Consider the following 24,684-nt stretch of genomic DNA (forward strand, 5'->3'; position numbering starts at 1 on the left):
CGTCCAAAACCTGGAATCTGACAGTGGCAACTGCAGTTCTTTCTTCAGCATGACATCCACTTTCACAGCTAAGGCAGCCGCCATCAGCTCCATAAGCGGGATAGTTGGTGGTTTGAGGGGGCAACCCTTGCCTTTCCCAAAACAAATGAGCAGAGTATTTGATTGCTACTGTTCTTCTGGACTAAGTAAGTAACAGTACCGTAGCCTGTTTCGCACGCATCACAAAAGTGATGCAGCTGAGCTTGCACTGTTTTCCCAAACTCAGGTGACTTAAAGCACCGATCCACTCCAAAGTCAGTGAGCTGTTGAAGTTCTTCAGTCCACTCTGTCCATTGTTGTGTGAAGTGTTCTGGCACAGTGTCATCCCGGCCTGATCTTAGTCTACACAGTTCTTGCAAGATGTTTCTAGCAGGCAGTATAACTGGCGTCAACATTCCCAGTGGGTCGTAAACTGAACTCATCGTAGACAGGATACCTCTCCTGGTGAGAGGCTTCTGCTCTATGTGCACATGGAACTTGAACTGATCTGACCGGATACACCACTGTACTCCTAAAGCTCTCTTGATGGCGAGTGAATCCTGGTCAAGATCGAAATCTTTGACTTCTGTTGCCCGGTCCTCAAGTGGAATGCTTAACAACACATTTTGATTGTTCGCCGTCCATTTTGTCAATCTAAAACCTCCTGTTTGACAGATGGCCTTCAAGTCTTGGAATAGTCTGACTGCTTCTTGTTCAGTAGCAACTGATCTCAAACAATCGTCTACATAGAAGTTATTTAAGACTGTATCCACTACTGCTGCATCAAACATGTTTTTGTTGTCCTCAGCACACCTTCTCAATGCATAACTCGCGCAAATTGGTGAGGAGGTGGCTCCAAACAAGTGTACCTCCGTTCTGTACTCTTGCAACTCTTTTGAGGTGTCGCCGTCCGGCCACCACAAAAACCTGAGGAGATCAGCATCTTCTGGTGGGACTTTGACCTGGTGGAACATCGATTCCACATCCGCCATGACTGCGATTCGCTCTTGACGGAATCTAGTCAAGACACCAACCAAACTGCTTGTCATGTCAGGCCCTTGCAGTAATTGTTCATTGAGTGTGGTTCCCTGATATGAAGCGCCACAGTCGAATACCACTCGCATTTTATGCTTCTTAGGGTGATAGACACCGTGATGCGGAATAAACCACACCTTTCCATCACTCCTTTTTAGTTCTTCATCTGGGACCTTTACAGCGTAGCCCTTCTTTATCACCTCATTCATGAAGCTGACATAGTCCTCTTTGAACGTCTGATTTCTCTGAAGCTTCCTTTTCATGTTGAGCGCCCGTTGCTCTGTCATTGCCCTGTTGTTGGGCATTTTCACATCTTTGTTCTTCAACGGCAGACCAACTGAGTAGTGGCCGTTGACCAGATTTGCCGATTTAGAGACTCTGTCCATAAACAGTTGGTCTTCTTTAGACATTTCTAACTGCTCTCCTTGAGCATTCTCAGGAAAATCATACTTGAATTGCTGAGTCCTTAAGTCTTCAAGTCGAGCCACTGAGAGCCGATTAATCTGGATCTGCGGGTATCCATTCTTTGTCCAGCTTCTGATGTTCTCACGCAGCGGTCCGTTTACTGTCCATCCCAAAGCTGTGCGTACTGCATACGGTCCATCCTTGACACTGCGGATTACCTCTTCTGGCTCCAAAGCCTTTGCCACATCAGTCCCAATCAGAAGACTGATGTCCGCGTTGATCGATGGAATTCGTACACCTTGTAGATGTGGCCACCTATCCACATCTTCTTGGGTTGGAATGTTCTCTTTACTTGCGGGGATAACCTTTTGTGCGAAAACACCTGTAAGCTCGATAAAGTCGTCACCTTCTAGGCTACTCACTTCTAGGTCTGATACGGCTTTGCATGAGACTGTTTTTTGATCTCCCATAGTAGTGAGTAGGATGTTAACATTTTTTCCTTGCAGATGAAGGTCGTTCGCCAGCTTGTTAGTACAGAAGGAAGCGTTACTCCCTGGATCCATGAATGCATAACAAGTCAGTACCTTGTTGCCTTTCTTTGCCTTTACTTTCACAGGAACAATGGCGAGAACACTACCTGTACCCCCGACCCCTGTCTGAGAGCATGCTTCTTCTGCATCAACAAATCCACTGACAACGATTTGCTCTTCCTTTGGACACTCCTCTTTTTGCTCCTCTTTTGAAGCCTCTTCCTTTGATAAATCTTTAAATTTCTGCTTTATGTGTAAGAGCGTAGGGTGTGTAGCTGAACATATCTGACAGCTCTTCTTTTCTTCACAGGCATTACTCATGTGACCTCCTATAAAACATCTGAAACAAAGTCCTTTGCTCTTAAGAAATTCAAGCTTTTCTTTGTGCAACTTTCTTTGGAGTTTCTTGCACTGTTCCATGGTATGATCTCCCTGACAGAAGATACAAGGTTTCTTGAAGGCTTTGTCCATACTTGTTCCCTTCTCATGAGCTTTCTTGTTTCCAGCACCAGCAGCATCTTTCTCAAGTTTCTGTTCTTTTACTTCAGTTGCTAGCGTTGTGATGTTTTTCTTTCCAATTGACCTTTCAGTCTGGCGCTTTGTTTGTCCTGAGATTTCCCCAAACACAGGGTGTGTTGCCATTTCAGCCTGAGTGGTGACAAATGACACAACGTCTTTGAACTTTATCCGCCGATCTTGTTTTTTCTGAATGTCTATGGCGACACTCCTGAATTTCTCTCTCAGCCTGTATGGGAGCTTTGAGATAATCGTGCGCATGTTAGCGGCATTTTCCATCTCTTCTAAGTACTCCAGATCCGACATTGCATTATTGCAGTTTATCATAAAGAAGGCGTATGCTTCAAGTGCCTTGTTGTCATCTGATTTAATGGCAGGCCAGTTTAAAGCTTTATCAATGTATGCCATAGATATCTTATATTTATCACCAAAGCGTTCCTTTAGCAGTTTCTTGGCTTCAGCGTAACCCTGATCTGGATCCATATGAAAACAGCTACGCACTAAGTCATTAGGCTGCCCATTTGTGTGCTGCTCTAGATAGTAAAGCCGATCTTTGCTATTTTCAGTCTTGCTTTCTATGCGGTGCTCAAAAGCTCTCATGAAGAGACGATATTCTAATGGGTCTCCCTTGAAAACTGGAATGTTCGGTGATGGCAATGTATTAAGCTTTGCTGCTTTATTAAGCTTTCAGTGATATCGTTTTGCCGTTGCATGACGGTAACCAAATTATCTAAAGTGACGGGAACTCGCATCGCATCTGCGCCTCTTTCACTAGTGTGGTTATGCAAAGTTCCACAGCCAGATACGCTTCTCTTACTGTAGATGACATCACATTTCCTTGACGCAGACGACAATATTTCCATCTTACTGCTTTTGGTTCTACTTGACACATCTGAACTTTCAAATTTTCTTAACACGGCTAATCGTGCATCGGTTGCAGCGAGCCCTGCCTGCAGCTCTAACTCTTCTTTTTCAACCTTGAGCTGTAGTTCTTGCTCCTCTAAAGTCTGTCTTTTTCTCAATGTAGCTGACTTGGCTAACAGAGCAGCTCTCTCCAATTCAACCTTTAAGCGCTCAGCATGAGCAGACGATGTTACAGAAGTAACAGAAACAGACTTAGATTTTCTAGACTTACTGGATGTGACTGACACACTATCTTCAGGATGTATCTGATCACTAACCTTGTTAGCCTCTTCTCTGCGTAGTATTGCATTCTGTATCCATGCATTCACTTCTTGCACATATTCTCTGTGCTCATTATTTCTTGGCTCAAACCAATCCGTTTGATCTGTGTTCAAATTCTCTACGCATTCAAGCTGGCAGAATATGTCCTTGACGTCAGCATTTATTTTACTGAATTCCTTTATCAGTGTTTCATACTTGACCAACAATTCCTTTGCCATGATTTCCACATTTGCATCATCGTCCATTAAAGCATAAAATTCGTTCTTTTTCACAGTAAGTTGTCCTAGTATAGCTCTTCTGGAACTTATTTTTGTCTGCAGACTATATTCCAATGCTTTAAGTGTCGGCTTAATCACTCGCTTTTCTTCAGTTAAGCTTACCATGGCTTCTGTTCCTGTCTCCATCGTGATTGCTTTAATAATCAGTCCGTTTTTACAGATTTCACTTGCAACAGTCACGCAACAACAACGACGAACTCATTGAGGCCGTTAGTGATCCATTTAGCACTCACCAGCCTCGAGCACAGCGCGTGATCAGTCTACAGGTGAAACTCGAAAAATTAGAATATCGTGCAAAAGTTCATTAATTTCAGTAATTCAACTTAAAAGGTGAAACTAATATATTATATAGATTCATTACAAGCAAAGTAAGATATTTCAAACCTTTATTTGATATAATTTTGATGATTATGGCTTACAGCTTATGAAAACCCCAAATTCAGAATCTCAGAAAACTAGAATATTGTGAAAAGGTTCAGTATTGTAGGCTCAAAGTGTCACACTCTAATCAGCTAAACACCTGCAAAGGGTTCCTGAGCCTTTAAATGGTCTCTCAGTCTGGTTCAGTTGAATTCACAATCATGGGGAAGACTGCTGACCTGACAGTTGTGCAGAAAACCATCATTGACACCCTCCACAAGGAGGGAAAGCCTCAAAAGGTAATTGCAAAAGAAGTTGGATGTTCTCAAAGTGCTGTATCAAAGCACATTAATAGAAAGTTAAGTGGAAGGGAAAAGTGTGGAAGAAAAAGGTGCACAAGCAGCAGGGATGACCGTAGCCTGGAGAGGATTGTCAGGAAAAGGCCATTCAAATGTGTGGGGAGCTTCACAAGGAGTGGACTGAGGCTGGAGTTACTGCATCAAGAGCCACCACACACAGACGGGTCCTGGACATGGGCTTCAAATGTCAAACGCCTTACCTGGGCTAAAGAAAAAAAGAACTGGTCTGTTGCTCAGTGGTCCAAAGTCCTCTTTTCTGATGAGAGCAAATTTTGCATCTCATTTGGAAACCAAGGTCCCAGAGTCTGGAGGAAGAATGGAGAGGCACACAATCCAAGATGCTTGAAGTCCAGTGTGAAGTTTCCACAGTCTGTGTTGGTTTGGGGAGCCATGTCATCGGCTGGCGTTGGTCCACTGTGCTTTATTAAGTCCAGAGTCAACGCAGCCGCCTACCGGGACATTTTAGAGCACTTCATGCTTCCTTCAGCAGACAAGCTTTATGGAGATGCTGACTTCATTTTCCAGCAGGACTTGGCACCTGCCCACACTGCCAAAAGTACCAAAACCTGGTTCAATGACCATGGTATTACTGTGCTTGATTGGCCAGCAAACTCGCCTGACCTGAACCCCATAGAGAATCTATGGGGCATTGCCAAGAGAAAGATGAGAGACATGAGACCAAACAATGCAGAAGAGCTGAAGGCCGCTATTGAAGCATCTTGGTCTTCCATAACACCTCAGCAGTGCCACAGGCTGATAGCATCCATGCCACGCCACATTGAGGCAGTAATTAATGCAAAAGGGGCCCAAACCAAGTACTGAGTACATATGCATGATTATACTTTTCAGAGGGCCGACATTTCTGTATTTAAAATCCTTTTTTTTTTTTATTCATTTCATGTAATATTCTAATTTTCTGAGATTCTGAAAATGGGGTTTTCATAAGCTGTAAGCCATAATCATAAAAATTATATCAAATAAAGGCTTGAAATATCTTACTTTGCTTGTAATGAGTCTATGTAATATATTAGTTTCACCTTTTAAGTTGAATTACTGAAATTAATGAACTTTTGCACGATATTCTCATTTTTCGAGTTTCACCTGTAGTTGAGAACGTCGGTCCCTCCTTGAACTTTCATTCACGTTCCACTTTTTACAAACCTCTCCAAATGCTCGTAGTCCACTGTCAAGCGGGTTTTCTTACTGATGTAAAGGTTTGAAATATTGAGAAGTGCAATGGCTTACACTAATAACTATCTAACATTATTCCAAGCAATTAGTATCATTTGCAGTGTCCATTGTAAGCTCAGCTACACAGTTCAATAAATCCACTTCAGAAACGTTGTTGAAATAAAAGATGAAAATCTCCGGTTTTTATTCCTTGGTTTCCGATTTACAAAAGAAAATGTGAGCTGAATAATACAATTACTTTGACTGCTAATAAAATAAAAGATTCTTAATAGAAATAGCTATAAGTTAACAGTTAGCAGTTAAGAAAACCGTTCGCTTCCACAGCTCTCAATATCTGTGTCACATAATAATAAACAAGGTAATGTAGTCGGAGTTGGCCTGTCCTTAAAGAGGCAGTACGCTGTTTTTACCAAATCTACAAGCACATGAATTATAGTATGCTTTTAACCTTTTAAGTATTATTTAACATTTTTAACCATTACATGAACTTCTAAATGAAATTATTTACCTGTTTAACATTAATTCTTATTCACATTACTATGAATTATACTTTGGCCTGTACAATATCTGTAGAACAGCAACAATGCTGCCTACTGTACAGAGGTTAAATCTTTTTTCATTTTATTTTTTAAGTTCTCATGTGAATACACCTTTCACATACATGCAAATCATACATATATTTTAAACAACAGGAATATTCATCTAAATTACAGCATGTGTGAAAATGTAAATTCACGAATGCTTAGTTACTTAACCATTGACTTTGTAACATTGTTATGCTTCAAGGGCTTATTCGTTAAGAGTAGCAGTTTTTGTGTGATTCCCTGCATGCAGCAAACAAATCGGCCCTGAATCAAGGCATGATCAGCCGATCAAGAGATTTAAGAAAAAGATCGGCAGATTTAATTCAGGGGTTGATTGACTGGTGCATTATCATGAGGATTCCAGCATTCCAATGACACCTAGATTAAGCTTCTAGCCCACTCAGAGGCCGAGATATCTGACAAGAGAGTTGGGAAAGTTTGTGGATCACAAAATAGTCTGAATGCCAATGGACAAATGTGAATGCTCAGTTGCATTAGAGAGCCATATGCATTTCAGATCTGAATATTGTGATGGAGAAAAATCCTAGTACTTGTTGCCATCTAGTGGAATGAACAAACCCTGAAGGGACTTTATGCCTGAATCAAAGGAAAAATGTGTGTTCATCAAACAATTTGAAACACATACAATATTATTAATCATTGTAATCTTTTTATGAAATTTGGAGTGTGTGGGGGGTTTACAGAAACTCTGTCAAATGAGACCAATATATAGCTTTTTTTCTCAAATTTATTTGGTCAAACAAGAAAACCTTGCATGATACATACGCGTTTTTCAAAAAGAAAAAAAAAATGCAATGAAAACTCAATGAAAAGAAATACTATTCATTAAAAAAGTATTTGAAAAGATGAACTTTTGTCACTAGCCCTACACTGTTCTGTTTTGGTAGCAGTCTGGACCTCAGGACAACAATTTACACATGAAAAAATATATAAATGACCAAGACCATTTTAAAAATGACATCATGCGGTTTCTCCCTGGACATTCTCCCAATGACAACGTTAAAGAAGTTTGTTTTAAATTTTTGCAATTTATTTTATTTTTTTAAAAAATCACATGTACATAAGTATTCACAGCCTTTACTAAATACTTTGTTGAAGCACCTTTGGCACCAATTACAGCCTCAAGTCTTTTTGTGTATGATGCATGGCACACCTATTTTTGGGCATTTTATCCCATTCTTTGCAGGACCTCTCAAGCTCCATCAGGTTGGATGGAGAGCATCAGTGCACAGCCATTTTCAGATCTCTCCAGTGATGTTCAATCGGGTTCAAGTCTGGGCTCTGGCAAGGCCACTCAAGTTCATTCACAGAGTTGTCCCATAGCCACTCCTTTGTTATCTTGGCTGTGTGCTTAGGGTCGTTGTCCTGTTGGAACATGAACCTTTGCCCCAGGCTTTGGAGCAGGTTTTCCTCAATGATGTATCTATACATTGCTGCATTCATCTTTCCCTCGATCCTGACTAGTCTCCCAGTTCCTACTGCTGAAAAACATCCCCACAGCATGATGCTGCCACCACCATGCTTCACTGTAGGGATTGTATTGGCCAGGTGATGAGCAGTGCCTGGTTTCCTCCAGACATGACGCTTGCCATTCAGGCCAAAGTGTTCAATCTTTGTTTCATCAGACCAAAGAATTTTGTTTCATGTCAGGTGCCTTTTGGCAAACTCCAGGCGGGCTGTCATGTGCCTTGTACTGAGGAGTGGCTTACGTCTTGCCACTCTACCATACAGGCCTGATTGGTGGAGTGCTGCAGAGATGGTTGTTCTTCTGGAAGGTTCTCTTCTCTCCTCAGATAAATGCTGGAGCACAGTCAGAGTGACAATCGGGTTCTTGGTCACCTCCTTGACAAAGGCCCTTCTCCCCTAATCACTCAGTTTGGCCGGGCAGCCAGCTCTAGGAAGAGTCCTGGCGGTTCCATACTTCTTCCATTTATGGATGATGGAGGCCACTGTGCTCATTGGGACTTTCAATGCTTCAGACATTTTTCTGTACCCTTCCCCAGATCTGTGCCTCGATACAATCCTGTCTCAGAGGTCTACAGACAATTCCTTGGACTTCATGGCTTGGTTTGTGCTCTGATATGCACTGTTAACTGTAGGATCATATATAAACAGGTGTGTGCCTTTCCAAATCATGTCCAATCAACTAAATTTACCACAGGTGAACTACAATCAAGTTGTAGAAACAGCTCAAGGATGATCAGTGGAAACAGGATGCACCTGAGCTCAATTTTGAGTGTCACGGAAAAGGCTGTGAATACTTATGTACATGTGATTTTGTTCGTTTTTTATTTTTACAAAATTTTCAAAGATTTAAAAAAACTTCTATCATGTTGTCATTATGGGGTATTGTTTGTAGAATTTTGAGGAAAATAATGAATTAAACCAATTTTGGAATAAGGCTGTAACATAACAAAATGGTGGAAAAAGTGAAGCGCTGTGAATGCTTTCCGGATGCACTATACTTACCTTTGTCTTATATAACCAGTATGACTATTTTTCATCTGCAAAAAACAAGGTTGAGGGATGAGAGGATCACGTTTGTTGCTGTCCAAGCTTGAGAACCAAACATTTGGGTGTGAAAAACAGCAGGCGACAGCCAAACATAACATTAGCTAACTTTAGACACTAATAACGGGTTAATGAAAAAAGCTGAGAATAAAGTAGAAACTGTAATTTTTGGGCAGTGGGACAATGACCTACTGAATATCAAATGCTGTTGTAGTACTTTATTCCCTGAATTCATAATCTGACACCATAACGCTATTAAATCTGTCAACACAAAGTTGAAGCTCAAAAGAACCCGTTACTGCAGTGGCCTACTGTGTGATGTCACAGTAATTTAATCTATTGGTATAATCAAAATCATTTCTTATTTCAGTGGTATGGACCCCCTCTTTTATGCATTTGTTTATGCGTTTTCCACTGTTGTAGCCATTTAAAACTCTTTCCGCAAAGTGAGCACTTGTAAGGTTCTTCTCCAGTATGAATTCTTTGGTGCTTATTCAAGTTATCTCGTCTGGTAAAAACTTTACCACACTCTAAGCATTCATGAGCTTTTCCACCTAAATGCCTATTCTCATGCTCTTTCAACCAAGCCAGCTTTGAAAAACTCTTTCCACAAACAGTACAGCTGTGAGTCTTCTCATTTGCATGAAGTTTCAAGTGCCTTTGAAGCACTGATGGCAAAATAACATTTTGACCGCACTGATCACAGTTGAAAGACTTTTCTCCAGAGTGAGAGCGCTGATGAAGTCTGAGACGACTTGCCCGTGTGAAACTCTTGCCACACTGAGAACAGTGATGTAGTTGCTTTTCAGAGTGAACATATATATGCCTTCTTAGGCTACTTGGATTTCTAAACTTCTTTCCACACTGAAGGCATTTGAAATGTTTCCCTCCAGTGTGAGTTCTCATGTGAACCGTGAGACTTGCTGTGTGTCTGAAACTTCTTTCACACTGATTGCATGTGAAAGGCTTCTCTCCAGTGTGAGTTCTCAAGTGAACCGAAAGATTAACTTTCTGTATGAAACTCTTTCCACACTGAGGGCAGGTGTAAGGCTTCTCTCCAGTGTGAATTTTGTTGTGATATGAAAGGTTTTGTCTATGTTTGAAACTCTTTCCACACTGATGGCACTTGAAAGGTTTCTCTACAGTGTGAATTCTCATGTGGATATTGAGGTTTCCTTTATGTTTGAAAGTCTTTCCACACTCAGGGCAGATTAAAGAATTTCCTGTTGTTGTTTCTCCAGTTACGACATCATCAGGATTCTGATGTTTCTCCTCCACTTCATCCAGTTCTTGACTTTCCTCTTTCACGTCCATCAGCTCTAAAATGAAAATATTAAACAGTCAAAAATCAATACAACAGGCAGAAATGTGCAATGAAAATAAAATAAAAAAGAATGGCAATAAATGACTCAAAGCAACAGATTCTCTGATCTTTTTGAACTAAACAGGGCCTGAAATTTTTTTTCTGAAAATGGATTTAAATCGCCTTCTTAGGCGCCTCATTTACACACTTTAGGGGAAGTATAAACTCATACTAAAACATACAACATTTTTCAGCAGTCGTTTAAATCTCATGGGGGGGGGGGCTAATTTTCTCAATTATTGCCTCTAGTTTTATTCAGATGGAATGATTTTTAAAGTATGTAGCCAACATTATGACCCTTCTCTTCAGTCAAGATGTGCATGCAATCATGTGCTGACTTACATATTGTTGTTCTTGGCAAAAATACCTTTAACAATTACTTTATAAGGTAGTTTGACCACACATAACATTTCGGTAATCATTACTCACCCTCAAGCCTGTATGAATTTCTCTCCTCTTTGGAACACAAAAGTAGATTTTAGACAGAAATTTTGTCTGTCACTATTCAGTCACAGAATATATTTTCCCTGCCATACAATAAAAGTGAATGGTGACTGAAATGAATTATAATTTTGATTTTCACAGGAAATAGTCATACAGGTTTGCCACAACATGAAGGTAAGTCATGACGGTTTTTCATTTTAGGTTAAACTATCCATTGTCCGGTGCGTGCTCTTCGTATCTATTTGGATCGCACACAGAGCTTTAGAAGCTCCGAGCAGCTCTTTGTCTGCTTCGGCGGACAGCGGAAGGGAAGCGCTGTCTCCAAACAGAGGATCGCCCACTGGGTCATCGATGCCATCACTATGGCATACCACGGCCAGCACGTGCCGTCCCCTGCTGGCCTGCGAGCCCACTCTACGGCGCCTCTCTAGCAGACAAATGTAGAGCCGCGGGCTGGGCAACACCTAACACCTTTGCAAGGTTCTATAACGTCAGGGTTGAGCCAGTTTCGTCGCTTCATGTCTGCCAGTGTGTTGGGGGTAGTTATGTGACCGCTTGCTGCGCTGGCTACGAGGCACACAGGGGTCTGCCTGTCTCGCACCGCCAGTCTGCGTAACTCTGTTCAGATCTTGTGGTATTTTCCATTGGGACCCCAGTGTCAACTCACCAACACAACGTCGAGTGACAGATAGGGAACGTCTCGGTTACTGACGTAACCTGCGTTCCCTGATGGAGGGAACGAGACGTTGTGTCCCTCCGGCCACAACACTGAACCAACCGCTGAAATGGCCGGGTCTTTGGCTTGGCTCCTCAGTGCGATACCTGATGTGTGTTTGCAGCGTCACTCCTTTTATACCCGTATGTCCGGGGGAGTGGCATGCAAATTCCACACGCCAATTTTCATTGGCCTTTTTTCAAGATCAGAGATGTCTGGGCTCCGCAGGAGCGACCCCTAGTGTCAACTCACCGCCACAACGTCTCGTTCCCTCCATCAGGGAACGGAGGGTACTTCAGTAACAGAGACGGTTTCAGTCAAAATTTGATTTTTGTTATGTTGTTGTTTTTAGGTTTGTGCCAAGTTCCATACATGTCATTTCAAAATACATTGTTTTCGAAACCTGCCTGCGTGAGCTGTTTGACACTTGTCCAAAATGCAAGTCAAAGTGTGGTGTCCAGTCACACACATGGGTACTTATGTGGCATTTAATCAGCTTTGCCCTAAGTGTAATTACAATAGGCAATGGCAGAGCCAGCCCATTGTCAGAAACCTTCTGCTATCTGCAGCCACATTTTTTACAGGTGGATTATACATCCAACTACAAAAGGTATGCATGTAACCACTTAGTATACACCATAATTGCAATCAGTGCTCTTTGTGTAATATTTTCCCCTTTTTCATATATTTATAGATTTGCACGGCCATGCATCTACACATATTTAAGTATGATAATTTCCAGAGACATTCCAGGAATTTCTTAGAGCCAGCCAATATCCACAAATGGAAAAGTGAACAAAATCTTTTCCAGAAGTTAAGGGGGAATTGCCAGAGATATGTGTGCAGACTTACCGGATAAGCCCGTGGTTTGTCAGAAATTACTAGAAAGTTATTTCATGGAATAGTTATGCATGTACGGAAATTGTAAAATCACATTTTGAAATCTAATTGTTGGTCAGTCTTTGTCCTGTTTTCTATAGGACATTCAGCTAAATATGGCAGCTATACAGTGATGCACATGGACAGCAACACTATTTTAGACCTACAGCTTGTTCAAGTGTGTAACCTTTTTAATATAAAAATAAAATCATGTTAATTAAGTGATAATTTGTATCTAAAAATGTTTTTATAATTATATTACCGAACCTAGAGCAATGAGGTTGGTGGTAGTTACCACATGGAGAAGGAAGGCCTAAAGAGATGTCTGGATCTGCTCGAGTTGAATAGTTTTACAGTGGAATACATTGTCACTGACCGTCATCCACAGATCTAGAAATATCTGAGAGAACACAACATAATGCAGTTCTATGATGTGTGGCACTTTGAGAAAGGTAAAGGTTCACCCTACTGAACTATATAATATGGTGTGGATTTAGGTCACACTTAAACAATTTCTCTTGTACTTCATCCAAATGAAATGTATGTGATAATCATTTACTTTATATCAGGTTTGTCTAAGAAATTAGACAAACTATCGAAAAACAAGGACTGTGAGGTGTTGAAGAGGTAGCGGCACAGCATAAAGGACCATGTGTAATGGAGCGCAACTTCATCTACATCAGGACCAGACAAGGTGGACTTCACTGATCAACCACCTTCAGAATGTACACATACACGAAGACCCCATCTTCCCAAAGTGTGCACATCCTGATAGAGTTTCAAGGCATCCAAAAAAAATTTTCAAAGAGGTATTTATAGAAATGGTTTATATCCATAATAAACTAATATGCCTCACTATACCTTCAAAAATATGCTTTACGGAGTATGATTGCGAATTGACTGTTTTGAAATGCAATTATTGTACAATCTTACGATTTAATGACAATGTAGGGTCACTGGCAATCCACAAAGATTTCTCAAATATGTGGAGAAGCCAAGCCACCGCTTTCAAAACTCATTGCTGGAGGCCTTCCACAGCTTGATTCTGCATTCCACACAAAAACATTTTGTTTTCCCTTTCATGGGAATGTTATACAGGTACTATAACTATACAATTGTATTGAATTATTTTTATAAGGAGATTATGATTTAGTGGCTAATATGGCAAGCATAAACTGTAAACGTCATATATAAAATGACTTGTTCTTGCAGCAATGCTTTACAATGAAAATGCTAATTGAGAACAAGCCAAACCCTCAGCAGGACAATATATGTACAGGCTGGTCTACCCCAAGTTCAAAAAGGGTGAATGTACCGTAAGGCCAGTAACAACAGCTCCAACACAGTAAGTATCAAACATTTTTATTATTAAAATGAAATAAACAATAAATATAAGAGAAAAGAATAATGTACTACTACTACAAAACAAAAACATTGTACTTGCATCGCATACAAAGCACAGGGGATATGGTTTATGATTCATACAATAAAGTGATTGTCATTGTGATATTTTTTTCTTTGACAGACTATGTGGATGACCGACTGAGGCTGGTCTTTGAGGAAGTGTGTGTGGACCCCACTCCATTTATTGAACAGTTACTGAAAATCCGCATTCCCACAGCCCTTTGTTCCACGATTGAGAGACCCACATAGGAGGAAGCAATTGCTCGCCATGACTCCCGATTCAATCAAGGGGTGGTCGAAAGCCAACATAGCCACCAGACTGATCCGGAAACTCTAGGCTTATCCGGAGTACAACACATGACGGTATGACAACTCTGACATGCCGTCCTAAGTAGCCCCAGCACCAGCTAACAAAGCTGCGATAAGCCAACTGACGGTATTGTCTGCAAAGGATTGATCACAAAAAAGAAATATGCAAATGTATACATTACTGTTGATTTTGGGGATTTTCTATATTTATAAATAAATTTATTGGAGTACAAAATAATTTTTCATAATGTCTTTATTATGTAATTTTGTAAAACGTATCTTCATTGTAGTTAAATTAACTTTCTAATTTTAAATTTTTATCAAGTAATAAACACTTACTTCTCAATGATTCTGCACCTCAAAGGGCCATAGTCAGTTCTATAGATGTTGTGTATGTTTTGAAGGGTGTATGGATTAAGACAATTGGGTTCAAAGCCGGGATGGTGTACCATGCATGTTGGAGGCACTGGAATCTCTTTCATTCGTCTTAGAACCTAGGAAGAAAAATTGTGACACTGACTATCTAGAGAACATTGCTTTACAATAAAGGTTGTACTGACTGGTATCATCACTGCATACTTAAAAAAATTCAATAAACCTGTAGTTACGTTTGTAAGGAAACATGCAAAAATAATAAAAACTATTATGCAACACAATATTACACATAACATTCGGTATGTGCTAGTGTAACTGATTGCACTTAGGGTGCAATATAATGTATTAATATATTATACTACCTGTCCTACTTCATGGCAGCAGAGGTTTTCAGCTTCGCTTGGCATTCTGGTACAGTTCCCACATGTGCACCTCATTTAATTAGAAATATACACATCGGTTTGTTGTACACTTGTTACAGCTAATACAGAGTAACTGCACACTTATAACATGTATTTACAATGTATGTCAATCTAGATATGAACTTACCACTGAGAAGCTTCCTGTTCTCGTCGCAATGGTGGTTCGGGTTTATCTTCCGATGCATCATTGTCGGACTCGGGCTCAAATTGGTATGGTAAAACAGACATTTTTTCAGACGGAGCTGGAACTCGGATATGGTAGTGAGCATTTCCTTTCCGACACGCGCTGTAAGCGGTAGACCTATCACAACAGACTGGGGTATCTGACCAATCAGAGCAGAGTAGGTTCTCTGAAAGGAGGAGTTTAAAATGAACGCTTTAGAATGAGTCGTTTTTGACACTGGGGAAAAAAGGAACTGTTGCAATTTAAATTATGAGCACATTAAAGTGTTTTTTGACCTTGGATGCATGTAAATCTACTGTATGAGACCTTTAAAACTAAATTAGGCACGTTTAAAAACCATGATAGGCGCGCTTCAATGTCCCCTGACACATCACAAAGGTTCCACCCTATTTCATCCAGTGTTTAAAACTCGCACAGAGCTGAATAAAATTTCAAAATTGGTAAACGCATTAATCACGTAAAAAATAATCAGGGTAAATGCTGAAAGTGACGCATCACTCCACATCATCAGAGTGAGAGGAAGTTCATTGGTCACTGCAAAAACCAGAATAGTCTATCTAAGCAACTGAAACAGATTTGTAAGGGGACAATTAACTGAGACACTCAGACACATTTCTCATTTTAATTTCACAGCTCCTATGATTTTATAACTACAGCCACCAAATCTTGTGAACTGCCTGAAAGTGTTCATTAGCCGTCATTTAATAAAAATCAAGAATAGACACCAACTATAGGTAGACTGATATTTGTCAAATACTTACATATAGAGCATTGTAACAGAGACAAGTCTCTCTATATATATATATATATATTTTTTTTTTTTATAAAAGTACCTGGTGTATTTCAGGCTTGTTTATAGTTAAAAGTTCCACATTATGCACCAAATCTTAATTTTCTGGCTATTATTATAATTTTGGTTGCACAATAAAATGCTTTTGGGATCTTCTTCATTTCGGACTCTTGTAGGTTAAATGTGTGTGCCGATCATGGTAAGGAAAGACTAGAACTCATTGATTTGCAAAAAATCAGCTGATTAATCTGTTATCGGTCGACCTCTAACACCAACCTCTTTGTTCCTCAGTATCTTCATTCTTCACTGTGAATGGTTCTGAAATATGGATGTCTTCACTCTCCTCTTTAAACTCTTCTTTAATAAACTCCATCTTTTCAGGGGTATGTGTAGTCTAGGGTACTTAAGCAGGTTCCAGGTGGTGTTTGTTAATGGTTATGCTTGGTTAAACCTAGAAAAGAGAAATGATTAAAATTCATAATCATGATTAATCAAATTAATTTTTAAAATGTAATGCATTCAGTTTCTCTTTAATTAGGGATGCACCGATACCACTTTTTTGGAAAACGAGTACGAGTACTTGCATTTCAGTACTCGCCTATACCGATACCGAGTACTTAATAAAAAAAACATGATTTAAATTTACAGGTAACAGCTTTAGTCATATAATTTAACAAAAAAACAAGGGACTAGTTTGGAATTAAGAACATTTATTTAAAATGAAAAGCATGTTGTATGCAACATATTACAGAATAAATAATTATAAAAAAAAAATTAAACAGTGACAGTGCAACTCAAGTATTTTTTTCAGTTTGTTGTAAACTGCCGCTTTGGACAACACAAGGGGCATTAATAAACATCTTTGCTATTTAGTGCACAATATTTGAATAAACTAACAACATCCACCAACATAGAACTGTGGCAGTCAGTGCAACTGAGGTAGGTATTAACATCAAGTCTAAGACGACTCACTTAATGGAGCCTATTTAGAAAAAGTGAGTGGCAGGTTTTTTTTTAAGAAAAGTAGCTTTTCTGCATTATCAGCAGTCAGCCTGTTTCTGTTTTCATCTATAATGTGTGACACTGAGCTAAAAAGCCTTTCACTTTCCACACTGCTACATGGGGCTGAGAGGTATTTATGGGCCATTTTAGCCAAAGTGGGGAACCTGATTTTGTTGACACCCCAGTACTTCAGAGGACTGTCTTCACAAGGGCTTGGGGCCTCTCCGAGGTATGTGTCGAGCTCAATGGAAGCACCTGCTGCCAGCGGCTGTGCTGCCTGGGGCTGCTCCTTAGCGATTTCTTCAAATACAGTGTCCAGACAGCTGCTAGTGCTGGCCTGGGCCTTGAGGAACAGTTTAGCAGGAGGTTCTGCAGCTTCTGCCCGACTCCCCTCTGCCTCAGCTCTGGACATCATCTGCAGCTCCTGCTTCAGGTGCAGCTTGGCCTCCGAGCAGTGTTGTTGGAGAAGAAGCTGATCTTTATACCTGAACAAAATTCATGAATGTATTAATATGTGGAAAAATAGGACAGATTTTAGTTTCCCTAAACCACTGTCACAAATGCCAGCCATTTGGCTTTCTGGTAGTAATAAGGGAAATATATTTCATATTATATATTATATATATATATATATATATATATTGCATACATTTGTATTTGTGTATTTTAGTTACAAAACTATAATATAATATAATATTTCAGATGGAATCAATTAATCTTACATTTAGTACTGTAGTTTACCATTGAATACCTATAGCACACAGACTTTACCTTGGGTCAAGTATGTAGGAGATGAAGTACAGTGGGTTGGTCTCGACGTCACTGAAGCGCTTCTTTCAGTAAGGTTGCTTTCATTGTCTTGACGCCGTGGTCCTCGTCTGTTTCTCTGTTTAGAAGTCTCACTAGCACAGTCACAGCTGGGATGACATCAGAGGCTAGTGCGTCGTAGCTGCTCACTTTTTTAGTTAGTTCCTCAAAGGGGGCGAGGATGGCAACAGTCTTCTCCATAAGAGCCCATTGGTGAGCGGTGAGATAGTCAGGGAGTTCATGCTCGGACACATACACCCCCAGCACTCGCTTTTGCTCAATGAGGGACTGGAGCATGTAATACGTGCTGTTCCAGCGCGTCTGTATGTCCTGCTGCAGTCTCTTTATTGGCTGGTTGAGCTGTCCCTGAATGTCCTCGAGGCGGGAGTAGGCTAAGGCAGAATGTTTAAAATGCCCAACTATTTTCCGCCCCACTGCTATAGCATCAGCTATGCTCCTCTGTGCTAATAATCCCTCGTGAACAGCCAGTTGGAGCGTGTGCGCGACACACGGCAGACTTGGGAGCCCTGTGTCATTCATGGCTTTAATCATGTTTTTGGCATTGTCACGAAGCACAACATGTACTGATGTTTTAGGTATACCCCATGTCTGGAGCATTTCCTCAAACACATGCGCTATAGCCTGGCCGGTGTGCGAGCCGCGGAATTGTTTCGCATGTAATATGGCTCATTGCGGCGTGAAACTCTCGTCTATCCACTGGCAGGTTAGGCTAATTAGCGACACAGGGCTAACACTGCTTGTCCAAATATCCGTGGTGAAACTAAACGCAGAGGAGGCTTGCAGTAGGCTGTGGATATGTTTTTGCACGGAGTCGTGTAGTTTAGGCAGCTCCGTGTCAGTCATGTAGCGGCGGCTTGGGACATCATATCTGGGCTCCAGAACATGGAGGAGACGCAGGAATCCCACATTTTCTACCTCCGAGAGTGGCTGGTCACTCAATGCAATGTACTCGATAATTGCCTGTGTTATTTTCACAGCACGTGGATTGTCTCTGGACATTTTATCTCATCTTGCAAGAGTTTGCTGCAGCGTGGGTTGTGTTGGTTTAGAAGCGTGGGTAAACTCTTTGTACTCGTTGTCATGTTGGGATTTTAGGTGCTTGATTAAATTACTTGTGTTAAATGCGCTACCTTTTGAGCCTCCTCTGGACAATTTCGCTGAGCACAATTTGCAGTCTGCCTTTGTTTTGTCGTCTTCATTCACTTTGAAATAGTTCCACACGGCTGACATGTCTCATCTCGCCTCGCCTTCTCCCCGCTCTGAGCTGCAGCCGGGGCCTGGGGGAAGGCACTCGGCGCCTGTGATTAACCCCTTACACGCCGCTCAAACATAGACATTTCTCAGGCCGTGGTATCGGTCCCCGGTATCGGGGGACTTTTAACGAGTACGAGTACTTTAGAAAATGTGGTATCGAGGCCGATACCAGATACCGGTATCAGTGCATCCCTATTTTTAATGTAAAGACACAGGTCAGATGTCCAGTGCTCTGAATACAGTGTTGTGAAAAAGTATTTACCCCATCCTGATTTCTTCTGTTTTTGTGTATATCTCATACTAAATTGTAAAAAAACAATCTAACAAACAAAGGCAATCTGAGTAAACACAAAATACAATTTTTAAATGATAAATGTTATTTATTGAAGCTAAAAAGTTATCCAATACCAACTGGGCCTGTGTGAAAAGGTATTTGCCCCCTAAGTTACTAAATCCTCAAATCTATGAAGCTGCATTCGTAATGGACTAGACACACCCAACACCTGATTACTGCCAGCCCTGTTCAATCAAATCAACACCTAAATAGAACTTTTATAGCATCATGAAGTTTGCAAAAAGGTCTCACCCAGTAGTAACACACAATGCCAATGTTGGAAAAAGGTGAATTAAATAGGCCTACTTCAGGAAGGGTTACAAAGCAATTTCAAAGGCTCTGGGACACCAAAGAACCTGAGTGAGAGCCATTATCTCTGAATGGAGAAAACTTGGCACTTCCCAGAAGTGGTCGACCTTCCAAAATGTATCCAAGAGCAAAGCAATGACTCATCTAGGAAGTCACAAAAAAGCCAAGGACAACATCCAAGGAACTGCAGGCCTCTCTCACATCAATAAAAGTCAGTGTTCATGACTCCATTATCAGAAAGACACCGGACAAAAATGCCATCCATGGAAGAGTGGCGAGGCGAAAACCACTGCTAACCCAGAAGAACATTAAGGCTCATCTGAATTTAGCCAAAGCACACCTTGATGATCCTCAAAGCTTTTGGGAGAATGTTCTGAGGACTGATGAGTCAAAAGAGGAACTGTTTGGAAGACAGGTGTACTGTTATATCTGGCGTAAATCAAACACAGAATTCCACAAAAAGAACATCATACCTACGGTCACGTATGGTGGTGTTAGAATGATGGTGTGGGCATGCTTTGCTGCTTCAGGATGACTTGCAATAATTGAGGGAAACATGAATTCTGCTCTCTACCAGAAAATCCTAAAGGAGAACGTCCGGCCATCAGTGCGTGATTGAAGATCAAGTGCAACTGGATTATGCAGCAAGACAATGATCCAAAGCACAGGAGTAAGTCCACCTCTGAATGACTCAAAAGAAGCAGAATTCAAGTTTTGGAGTGGCCTAGTCAAATTCCTAATTTGAACCCGATTGAGATGCTGTGGCAGGATCTTAAACACTTCAATGTGGCTGAAGTAAAGTAGTTCTGCAAAGAAGAGTGAGTCAAAATTCCACCACAGCGTTGTGAAAGACTGATCTCCAGTTATCAGAAGTGTTTGGTTGCAGCTATTGCTGCTAAAGGTGGCATAACCAGCTATTAAGTTTAAGGGGGCAGTTAGATTTTCACATGGGTTATATAGGTGTTGGATAACTTTTTTGCTTCAATAAAAAAAATAGATATTTGAAAACTGTATTTTGTGTTTAATCAGATTGCCTTTGTTTTATCTCATTATCGTCTAATCCAATCAATTTAATGCAGCCAATCAAATTAATGCAGCATTAATGTTAAAAACATATTCTATAGTTTTCAAATTGCATAATCTAAAGACTTCTCGGTTACAATTCTACATCGTTCTTTTCGATTACCATATTTTCCGGAATATAAGTCGCGTTTTTTTCATCATCTGAAACATCCTGCAACTTATAGTCTGAAGCGATTTATATACATAATTTATATGTAATTAAAGGTGCTGTAATGATTTCAGCCATTCTACTTCCACGAGACTGAGCCGTTGGATTAGCCACACCCTATCTTTCCAAAACACCAAACTCCAATGATATCATAACTTTCCATGAAAAAAATTGTTTTCAGCACCTTTAAATGTTGGCCGTTCAAATGCACGCACACTAAAACACATATGCTTACACACCAACAGATACAAACATCAGTCAAAGAGATGGTAGTAGTTCTTTAGTGGCAATTCAGAGTATTTTGCTTTTAAAAAGGACATGTCGTTTAAATGTATAAATTCATGTTCAACTGACAAGCAACATACTTCCAACTTACATTTCAAGAAAACATAACTAATTTGGATTGTCTACATTTGCAACACACAAACACACAACTTAACAGACAAGGACTCAACATTTTCAAACCTACCTCATAAAACAGCTGAAAGGTATTAGTTAAGATCTAAACAATCCAAAATTCACATATTATCATCAATAACAATACTGGATAAAAGAACATAATGCTTCAGTGCATTAATACAAATCATTTCAGCACCACAACACACGCTCAGGCCAAACAGTCCCATGCGTCAGAGAACATTCTCACTATTCACAATACTGCCTATGTATTTTACCCATGCTAGAATCCTACAGTGATCAGCAGGTCTGCTAAGAACAAACAACCTCTTCTGGTCGATAGTTGAAATAACATCATATCCTGAATGCAATCTTTACATAATCCCTTTTTCAAAGAAACATCAATGAAATGTCAGGAAGATAGTTGGTCACTGGAATTAATTTTTAAATTTCACGAGAGTGAATTTCTGAATCTTAACAAAACGCTGCATTGTTGTGGAAAGTTTAATCTGCTGGAGCAGACCCAGTGGCTGTTTTGTATGCCAGCATCAGGGCCTTGAATTTAGTACGTGCATGAAACGGCAGCCAGTGGAGAAAGACAAAGAGTGGTGTAACGTGCTCTCTTAGGTTCATTAAAGACCAGACGTGCTGCTGCATTCTGGATCATTTGCAGAGGTCTAATAGCACATGCAGGAAGAGAGCATTACAGTAGTCCAGTCTATTTAGCAGCCATCACTCCAACACCAAATGAAACCAATAATCATGCTAAATTGCTAATTTGGTACAAAAAATCACTTTATATCACATTATATCAAACACAGTTGAAAGCTACTTGGTTCATGAAATGAAGCTTAACACTGTCTTTGTGTTTGTTTTTGAGTTGACACAGTATGTAATAGACTGGCATGTCTTAAGGTCAATATTAGGTAAAAAAAAAAAAAGAAAGGAAAAAAAGAAGCAGCTTTCTCTAGAAACTCATCAGTCAATCATTGTTTTGAAGAATGAAGGATACACAATGCTTGAAATAGTCAAAAAACTGAAGATTTCACACAAAGGTGTACACTACAGTCTTCAAGAAAAAGGACAACTGGCTCTAACAAGGACAGAAAGAGATGTGGAAGACCAGATGTACAACTAAACAAGAGGATAAGTACATCAGAGTCTCTAGTTTGAGAAATAGACGCCTCACATGTCCTCCGCTGACAGCTTCATTGAACTCTACCCGCTCAACACCAGTTTCATGTACAACAGTAAAGAGAAGACTCAGGGGTGCAGGCCTTATGGGAAGAATTGCAAAGAAAAAGCCACTTTTGAAACAGAAAAACAAAAAGAAAAGGTTAGCTTGGGCAAAGAAACACAGACATTGGACAACAGATAACTGGAAAAGAGTGTTATGGATCTAAACCCCATTGAGGTTTTGTGGGATCAGTTAGACTGTAAGGTGCGTGAGAAGTGCCCGACAAGACAGCCACATCTATGGCAAGTGTTACAGGAAGTGTGGGGTGAAATGTCACCTGAGTATCTGGACAAACTGACAGCTAGAATTTCAATGATCTGCAAAGCTGTCATTGCTGCACATAGATGATTTTTGATGAGAACTCTTTGAAGTAGTTTAAGAGGTTCTGAAAATCGTTTTCAAATTGTAATAGTGATTATTCATGTTATTAATGTCTTGACTATACATTGTGATCAGCTGAATGCCACTTTGGTGAACAAAAGTACTAATTTCTTTCCATAAGAGCAAAATCTTTTGTTGATGACATCACAGTTCTGCATGCGTTAGTTGGCAAAATGGCAAGCGGAGAAAGCAATCAAATTCATTTGAACAAGAAGATGAGGAGATTATGAAGGGAAAATGCGTCTTCTGTGAAGTGGAATCGCTTTGGCTTTAGAAAACGCGATACCGAGCAGAAAACAGTGATTGGCAAGGTTTGTACATTGAGTATGCCAATATATCCATGTGCGCATATGTGGTCAGGGCTTCACGTGAGACTGATAGAAATAATGAAACGAAGTTTTTCCACTGACAGCTGCACATGTAATAAGATGAAATCTTGTCTAGAACGCAAGAAAAAAATGACACTGAATTCGCTTCTGCGACATGAAATTTTACTTGAGCCACCGTCAAAGTAAATTCAATGACATTCATGACACACCATCAGACTGAAATGTGACACTTCTTTTTTTTTTTTACTTTGATTATGTTTGTCAAGTTTAACATAAAGAGAAAATTATTTAATATTCACTGACTGGATTACTCAAATTACACATTGTGACATGGCTTAATATAGAATACTATTTTATAGATTTTTCTGGAAATTCTAAAAACATCAGGATACATATATATATATATATATCTCGTTATTGTGATATAAAATGACTCATATTGTGATATATGATTTTGGTCATATCGCCCACCCCTACATCCAATGTTTCACAACTCTGCTTCCGCACCACGACCAGTGATCCCCATTGATCAAGGTAAGGTTGAATAACACTTGTTTACACCAGTTTAGTGGGCACCGCTGTTCTACAAATGTATTCTGGTTCATTTGGCAACTGTTTCATTGTGTTCCTTGGATGTTTTGATGAATCTTCAGAAACACAATCTTTTGCATTAATCTACCTCAGTGTATCTTCATTGTTCTCCACATGTATTTTTCAATAAGTGTGATCCAAAAGAACCATTGAACCAAACTGCTTTTCCATTACCAAGACAGTATGATAATGTAAATACATCCAAATAATGCACAATTAACCAGGTATAAAAGCATCAAAACTAACATTAAAACTATAAACTGCGAGTAAATCAACACAGAAATACACCTCAGTCCTGTCTTCATCTGCATTATTTGACCAGGCGTTATTCAGTGAAGTTCAAATGAAATGCTGAATATGTCACATAATTAATAACAAAACATGAAATAATGCATCAAGATATGAGCCATCAGCAGAAAACATTGAAAAGGAAAGCATGTGTTGACTTTGTATGCACATCTGTAATACATGCACACATGTTAGAAGAACTCAGTTCTCACTGGATCTGCTTTAGTTTGGAATCGTGTCATTGTTGACATGCGCAGATTTCAGTCAGTCCCATTAAACTCAATCCGAATGAAGATTCCAGAAGTATCTGAATATTTCTACGTACCCTGAACACAACATGCAATCCAACCGAAAACGATTGAAATGTTTTTTCACTTTATAAAACACTTACCTTGTCTGAAAGAAACCACAGCCGACTGATGAGCATTTATGACGTCACAACATGTCCGTCTTCTTCTTTAGTTTTGGGAGATTCGCGTTTTACGTGCATATCGCCACCTACAGATTTTCTGTGCAATCATCGTTTATTTCTTCTGATTCGCACTTTTTCTTGCTTTATGCTACTTGACACTCTGACTCTGCCCCAATCTCTACATCCAGAACCAGAATGGAGCATCATCAATCCA

At 40.0% G+C, this 24,684-nt stretch overlaps 2 protein-coding genes across 3 annotated transcripts in view; both read right to left on the reverse strand.

The window, feature by feature from the left end:
- Window positions 1-24,513, reverse strand: part of LOC127649646 (gastrula zinc finger protein XlCGF8.2DB-like) — a 95,754-nt gene extending 71,241 nt beyond the window's left edge. Inside the window, exons 1-3 of one of the 2 annotated variants that reach the window (XM_052134878.1) lie at window positions 24,450-24,490; window positions 16,155-16,329; window positions 7,217-10,312 (exon numbers count right to left, since the gene is read on the reverse strand). In XM_052134878.1, the coding sequence (XP_051990838.1) occupies window positions 9,360-10,312; window positions 16,155-16,251 (1,050 nt within the window). In that variant the 5' untranslated portion in view covers window positions 16,252-16,329; window positions 24,450-24,490 and the 3' untranslated portion in view covers window positions 7,217-9,359. Of the gene's footprint in view, window positions 1-7,216; window positions 10,313-16,154; window positions 16,330-24,449 lie in introns of those variants that run through there. The other variant, XM_052134880.1, reaches the window with a different exon arrangement.
- Window positions 13,810-15,025, reverse strand: LOC127649658 (P2X purinoceptor 7). Its single transcript, XM_052134904.1, has 3 exons — window positions 14,845-15,025; window positions 14,447-14,601; window positions 13,810-14,241 (listed from the first exon to the last, which is right to left on the reverse strand). Exons 1-3 carry the CDS (start codon window positions 14,917-14,919, stop codon window positions 14,079-14,081), a joined length of 393 nt encoding a protein of 130 aa, XP_051990864.1. The 5' UTR covers window positions 14,920-15,025; the 3' UTR covers window positions 13,810-14,078.
- Window positions 24,514-24,684: the final 171 nt, after the last annotated feature.

This window comes from Xyrauchen texanus, chromosome 9 (genome assembly GCF_025860055.1).
Source record: "Xyrauchen texanus isolate HMW12.3.18 chromosome 9, RBS_HiC_50CHRs, whole genome shotgun sequence".
NCBI lineage: Eukaryota > Metazoa > Chordata > Actinopteri > Cypriniformes > Catostomidae > Xyrauchen > Xyrauchen texanus.

Excerpts from the sequence above, each read along its gene's own strand:
- LOC127649658 (XM_052134904.1), bottom strand. The coding sequence starts at position 14,919 with ATGAGGTGCACATGTGGGAACTGTACCAGAATGCCAAGCGAAGCTGAA. Across the intron at positions 14,602-14,844 it reads GCTGCCATGAAGTAGGACAG|GTTCTAAGACGAATGAAAGA; the intron begins GTAGTATAATAT and ends TTTTCTTCCTAG. Across the intron at positions 14,242-14,446 it reads AGGTGCAGAATCATTGAGAA|ACAATACCGTCAGTTGGCTT; the intron begins GTAAGTGTTTAT and ends AATCCTTTGCAG.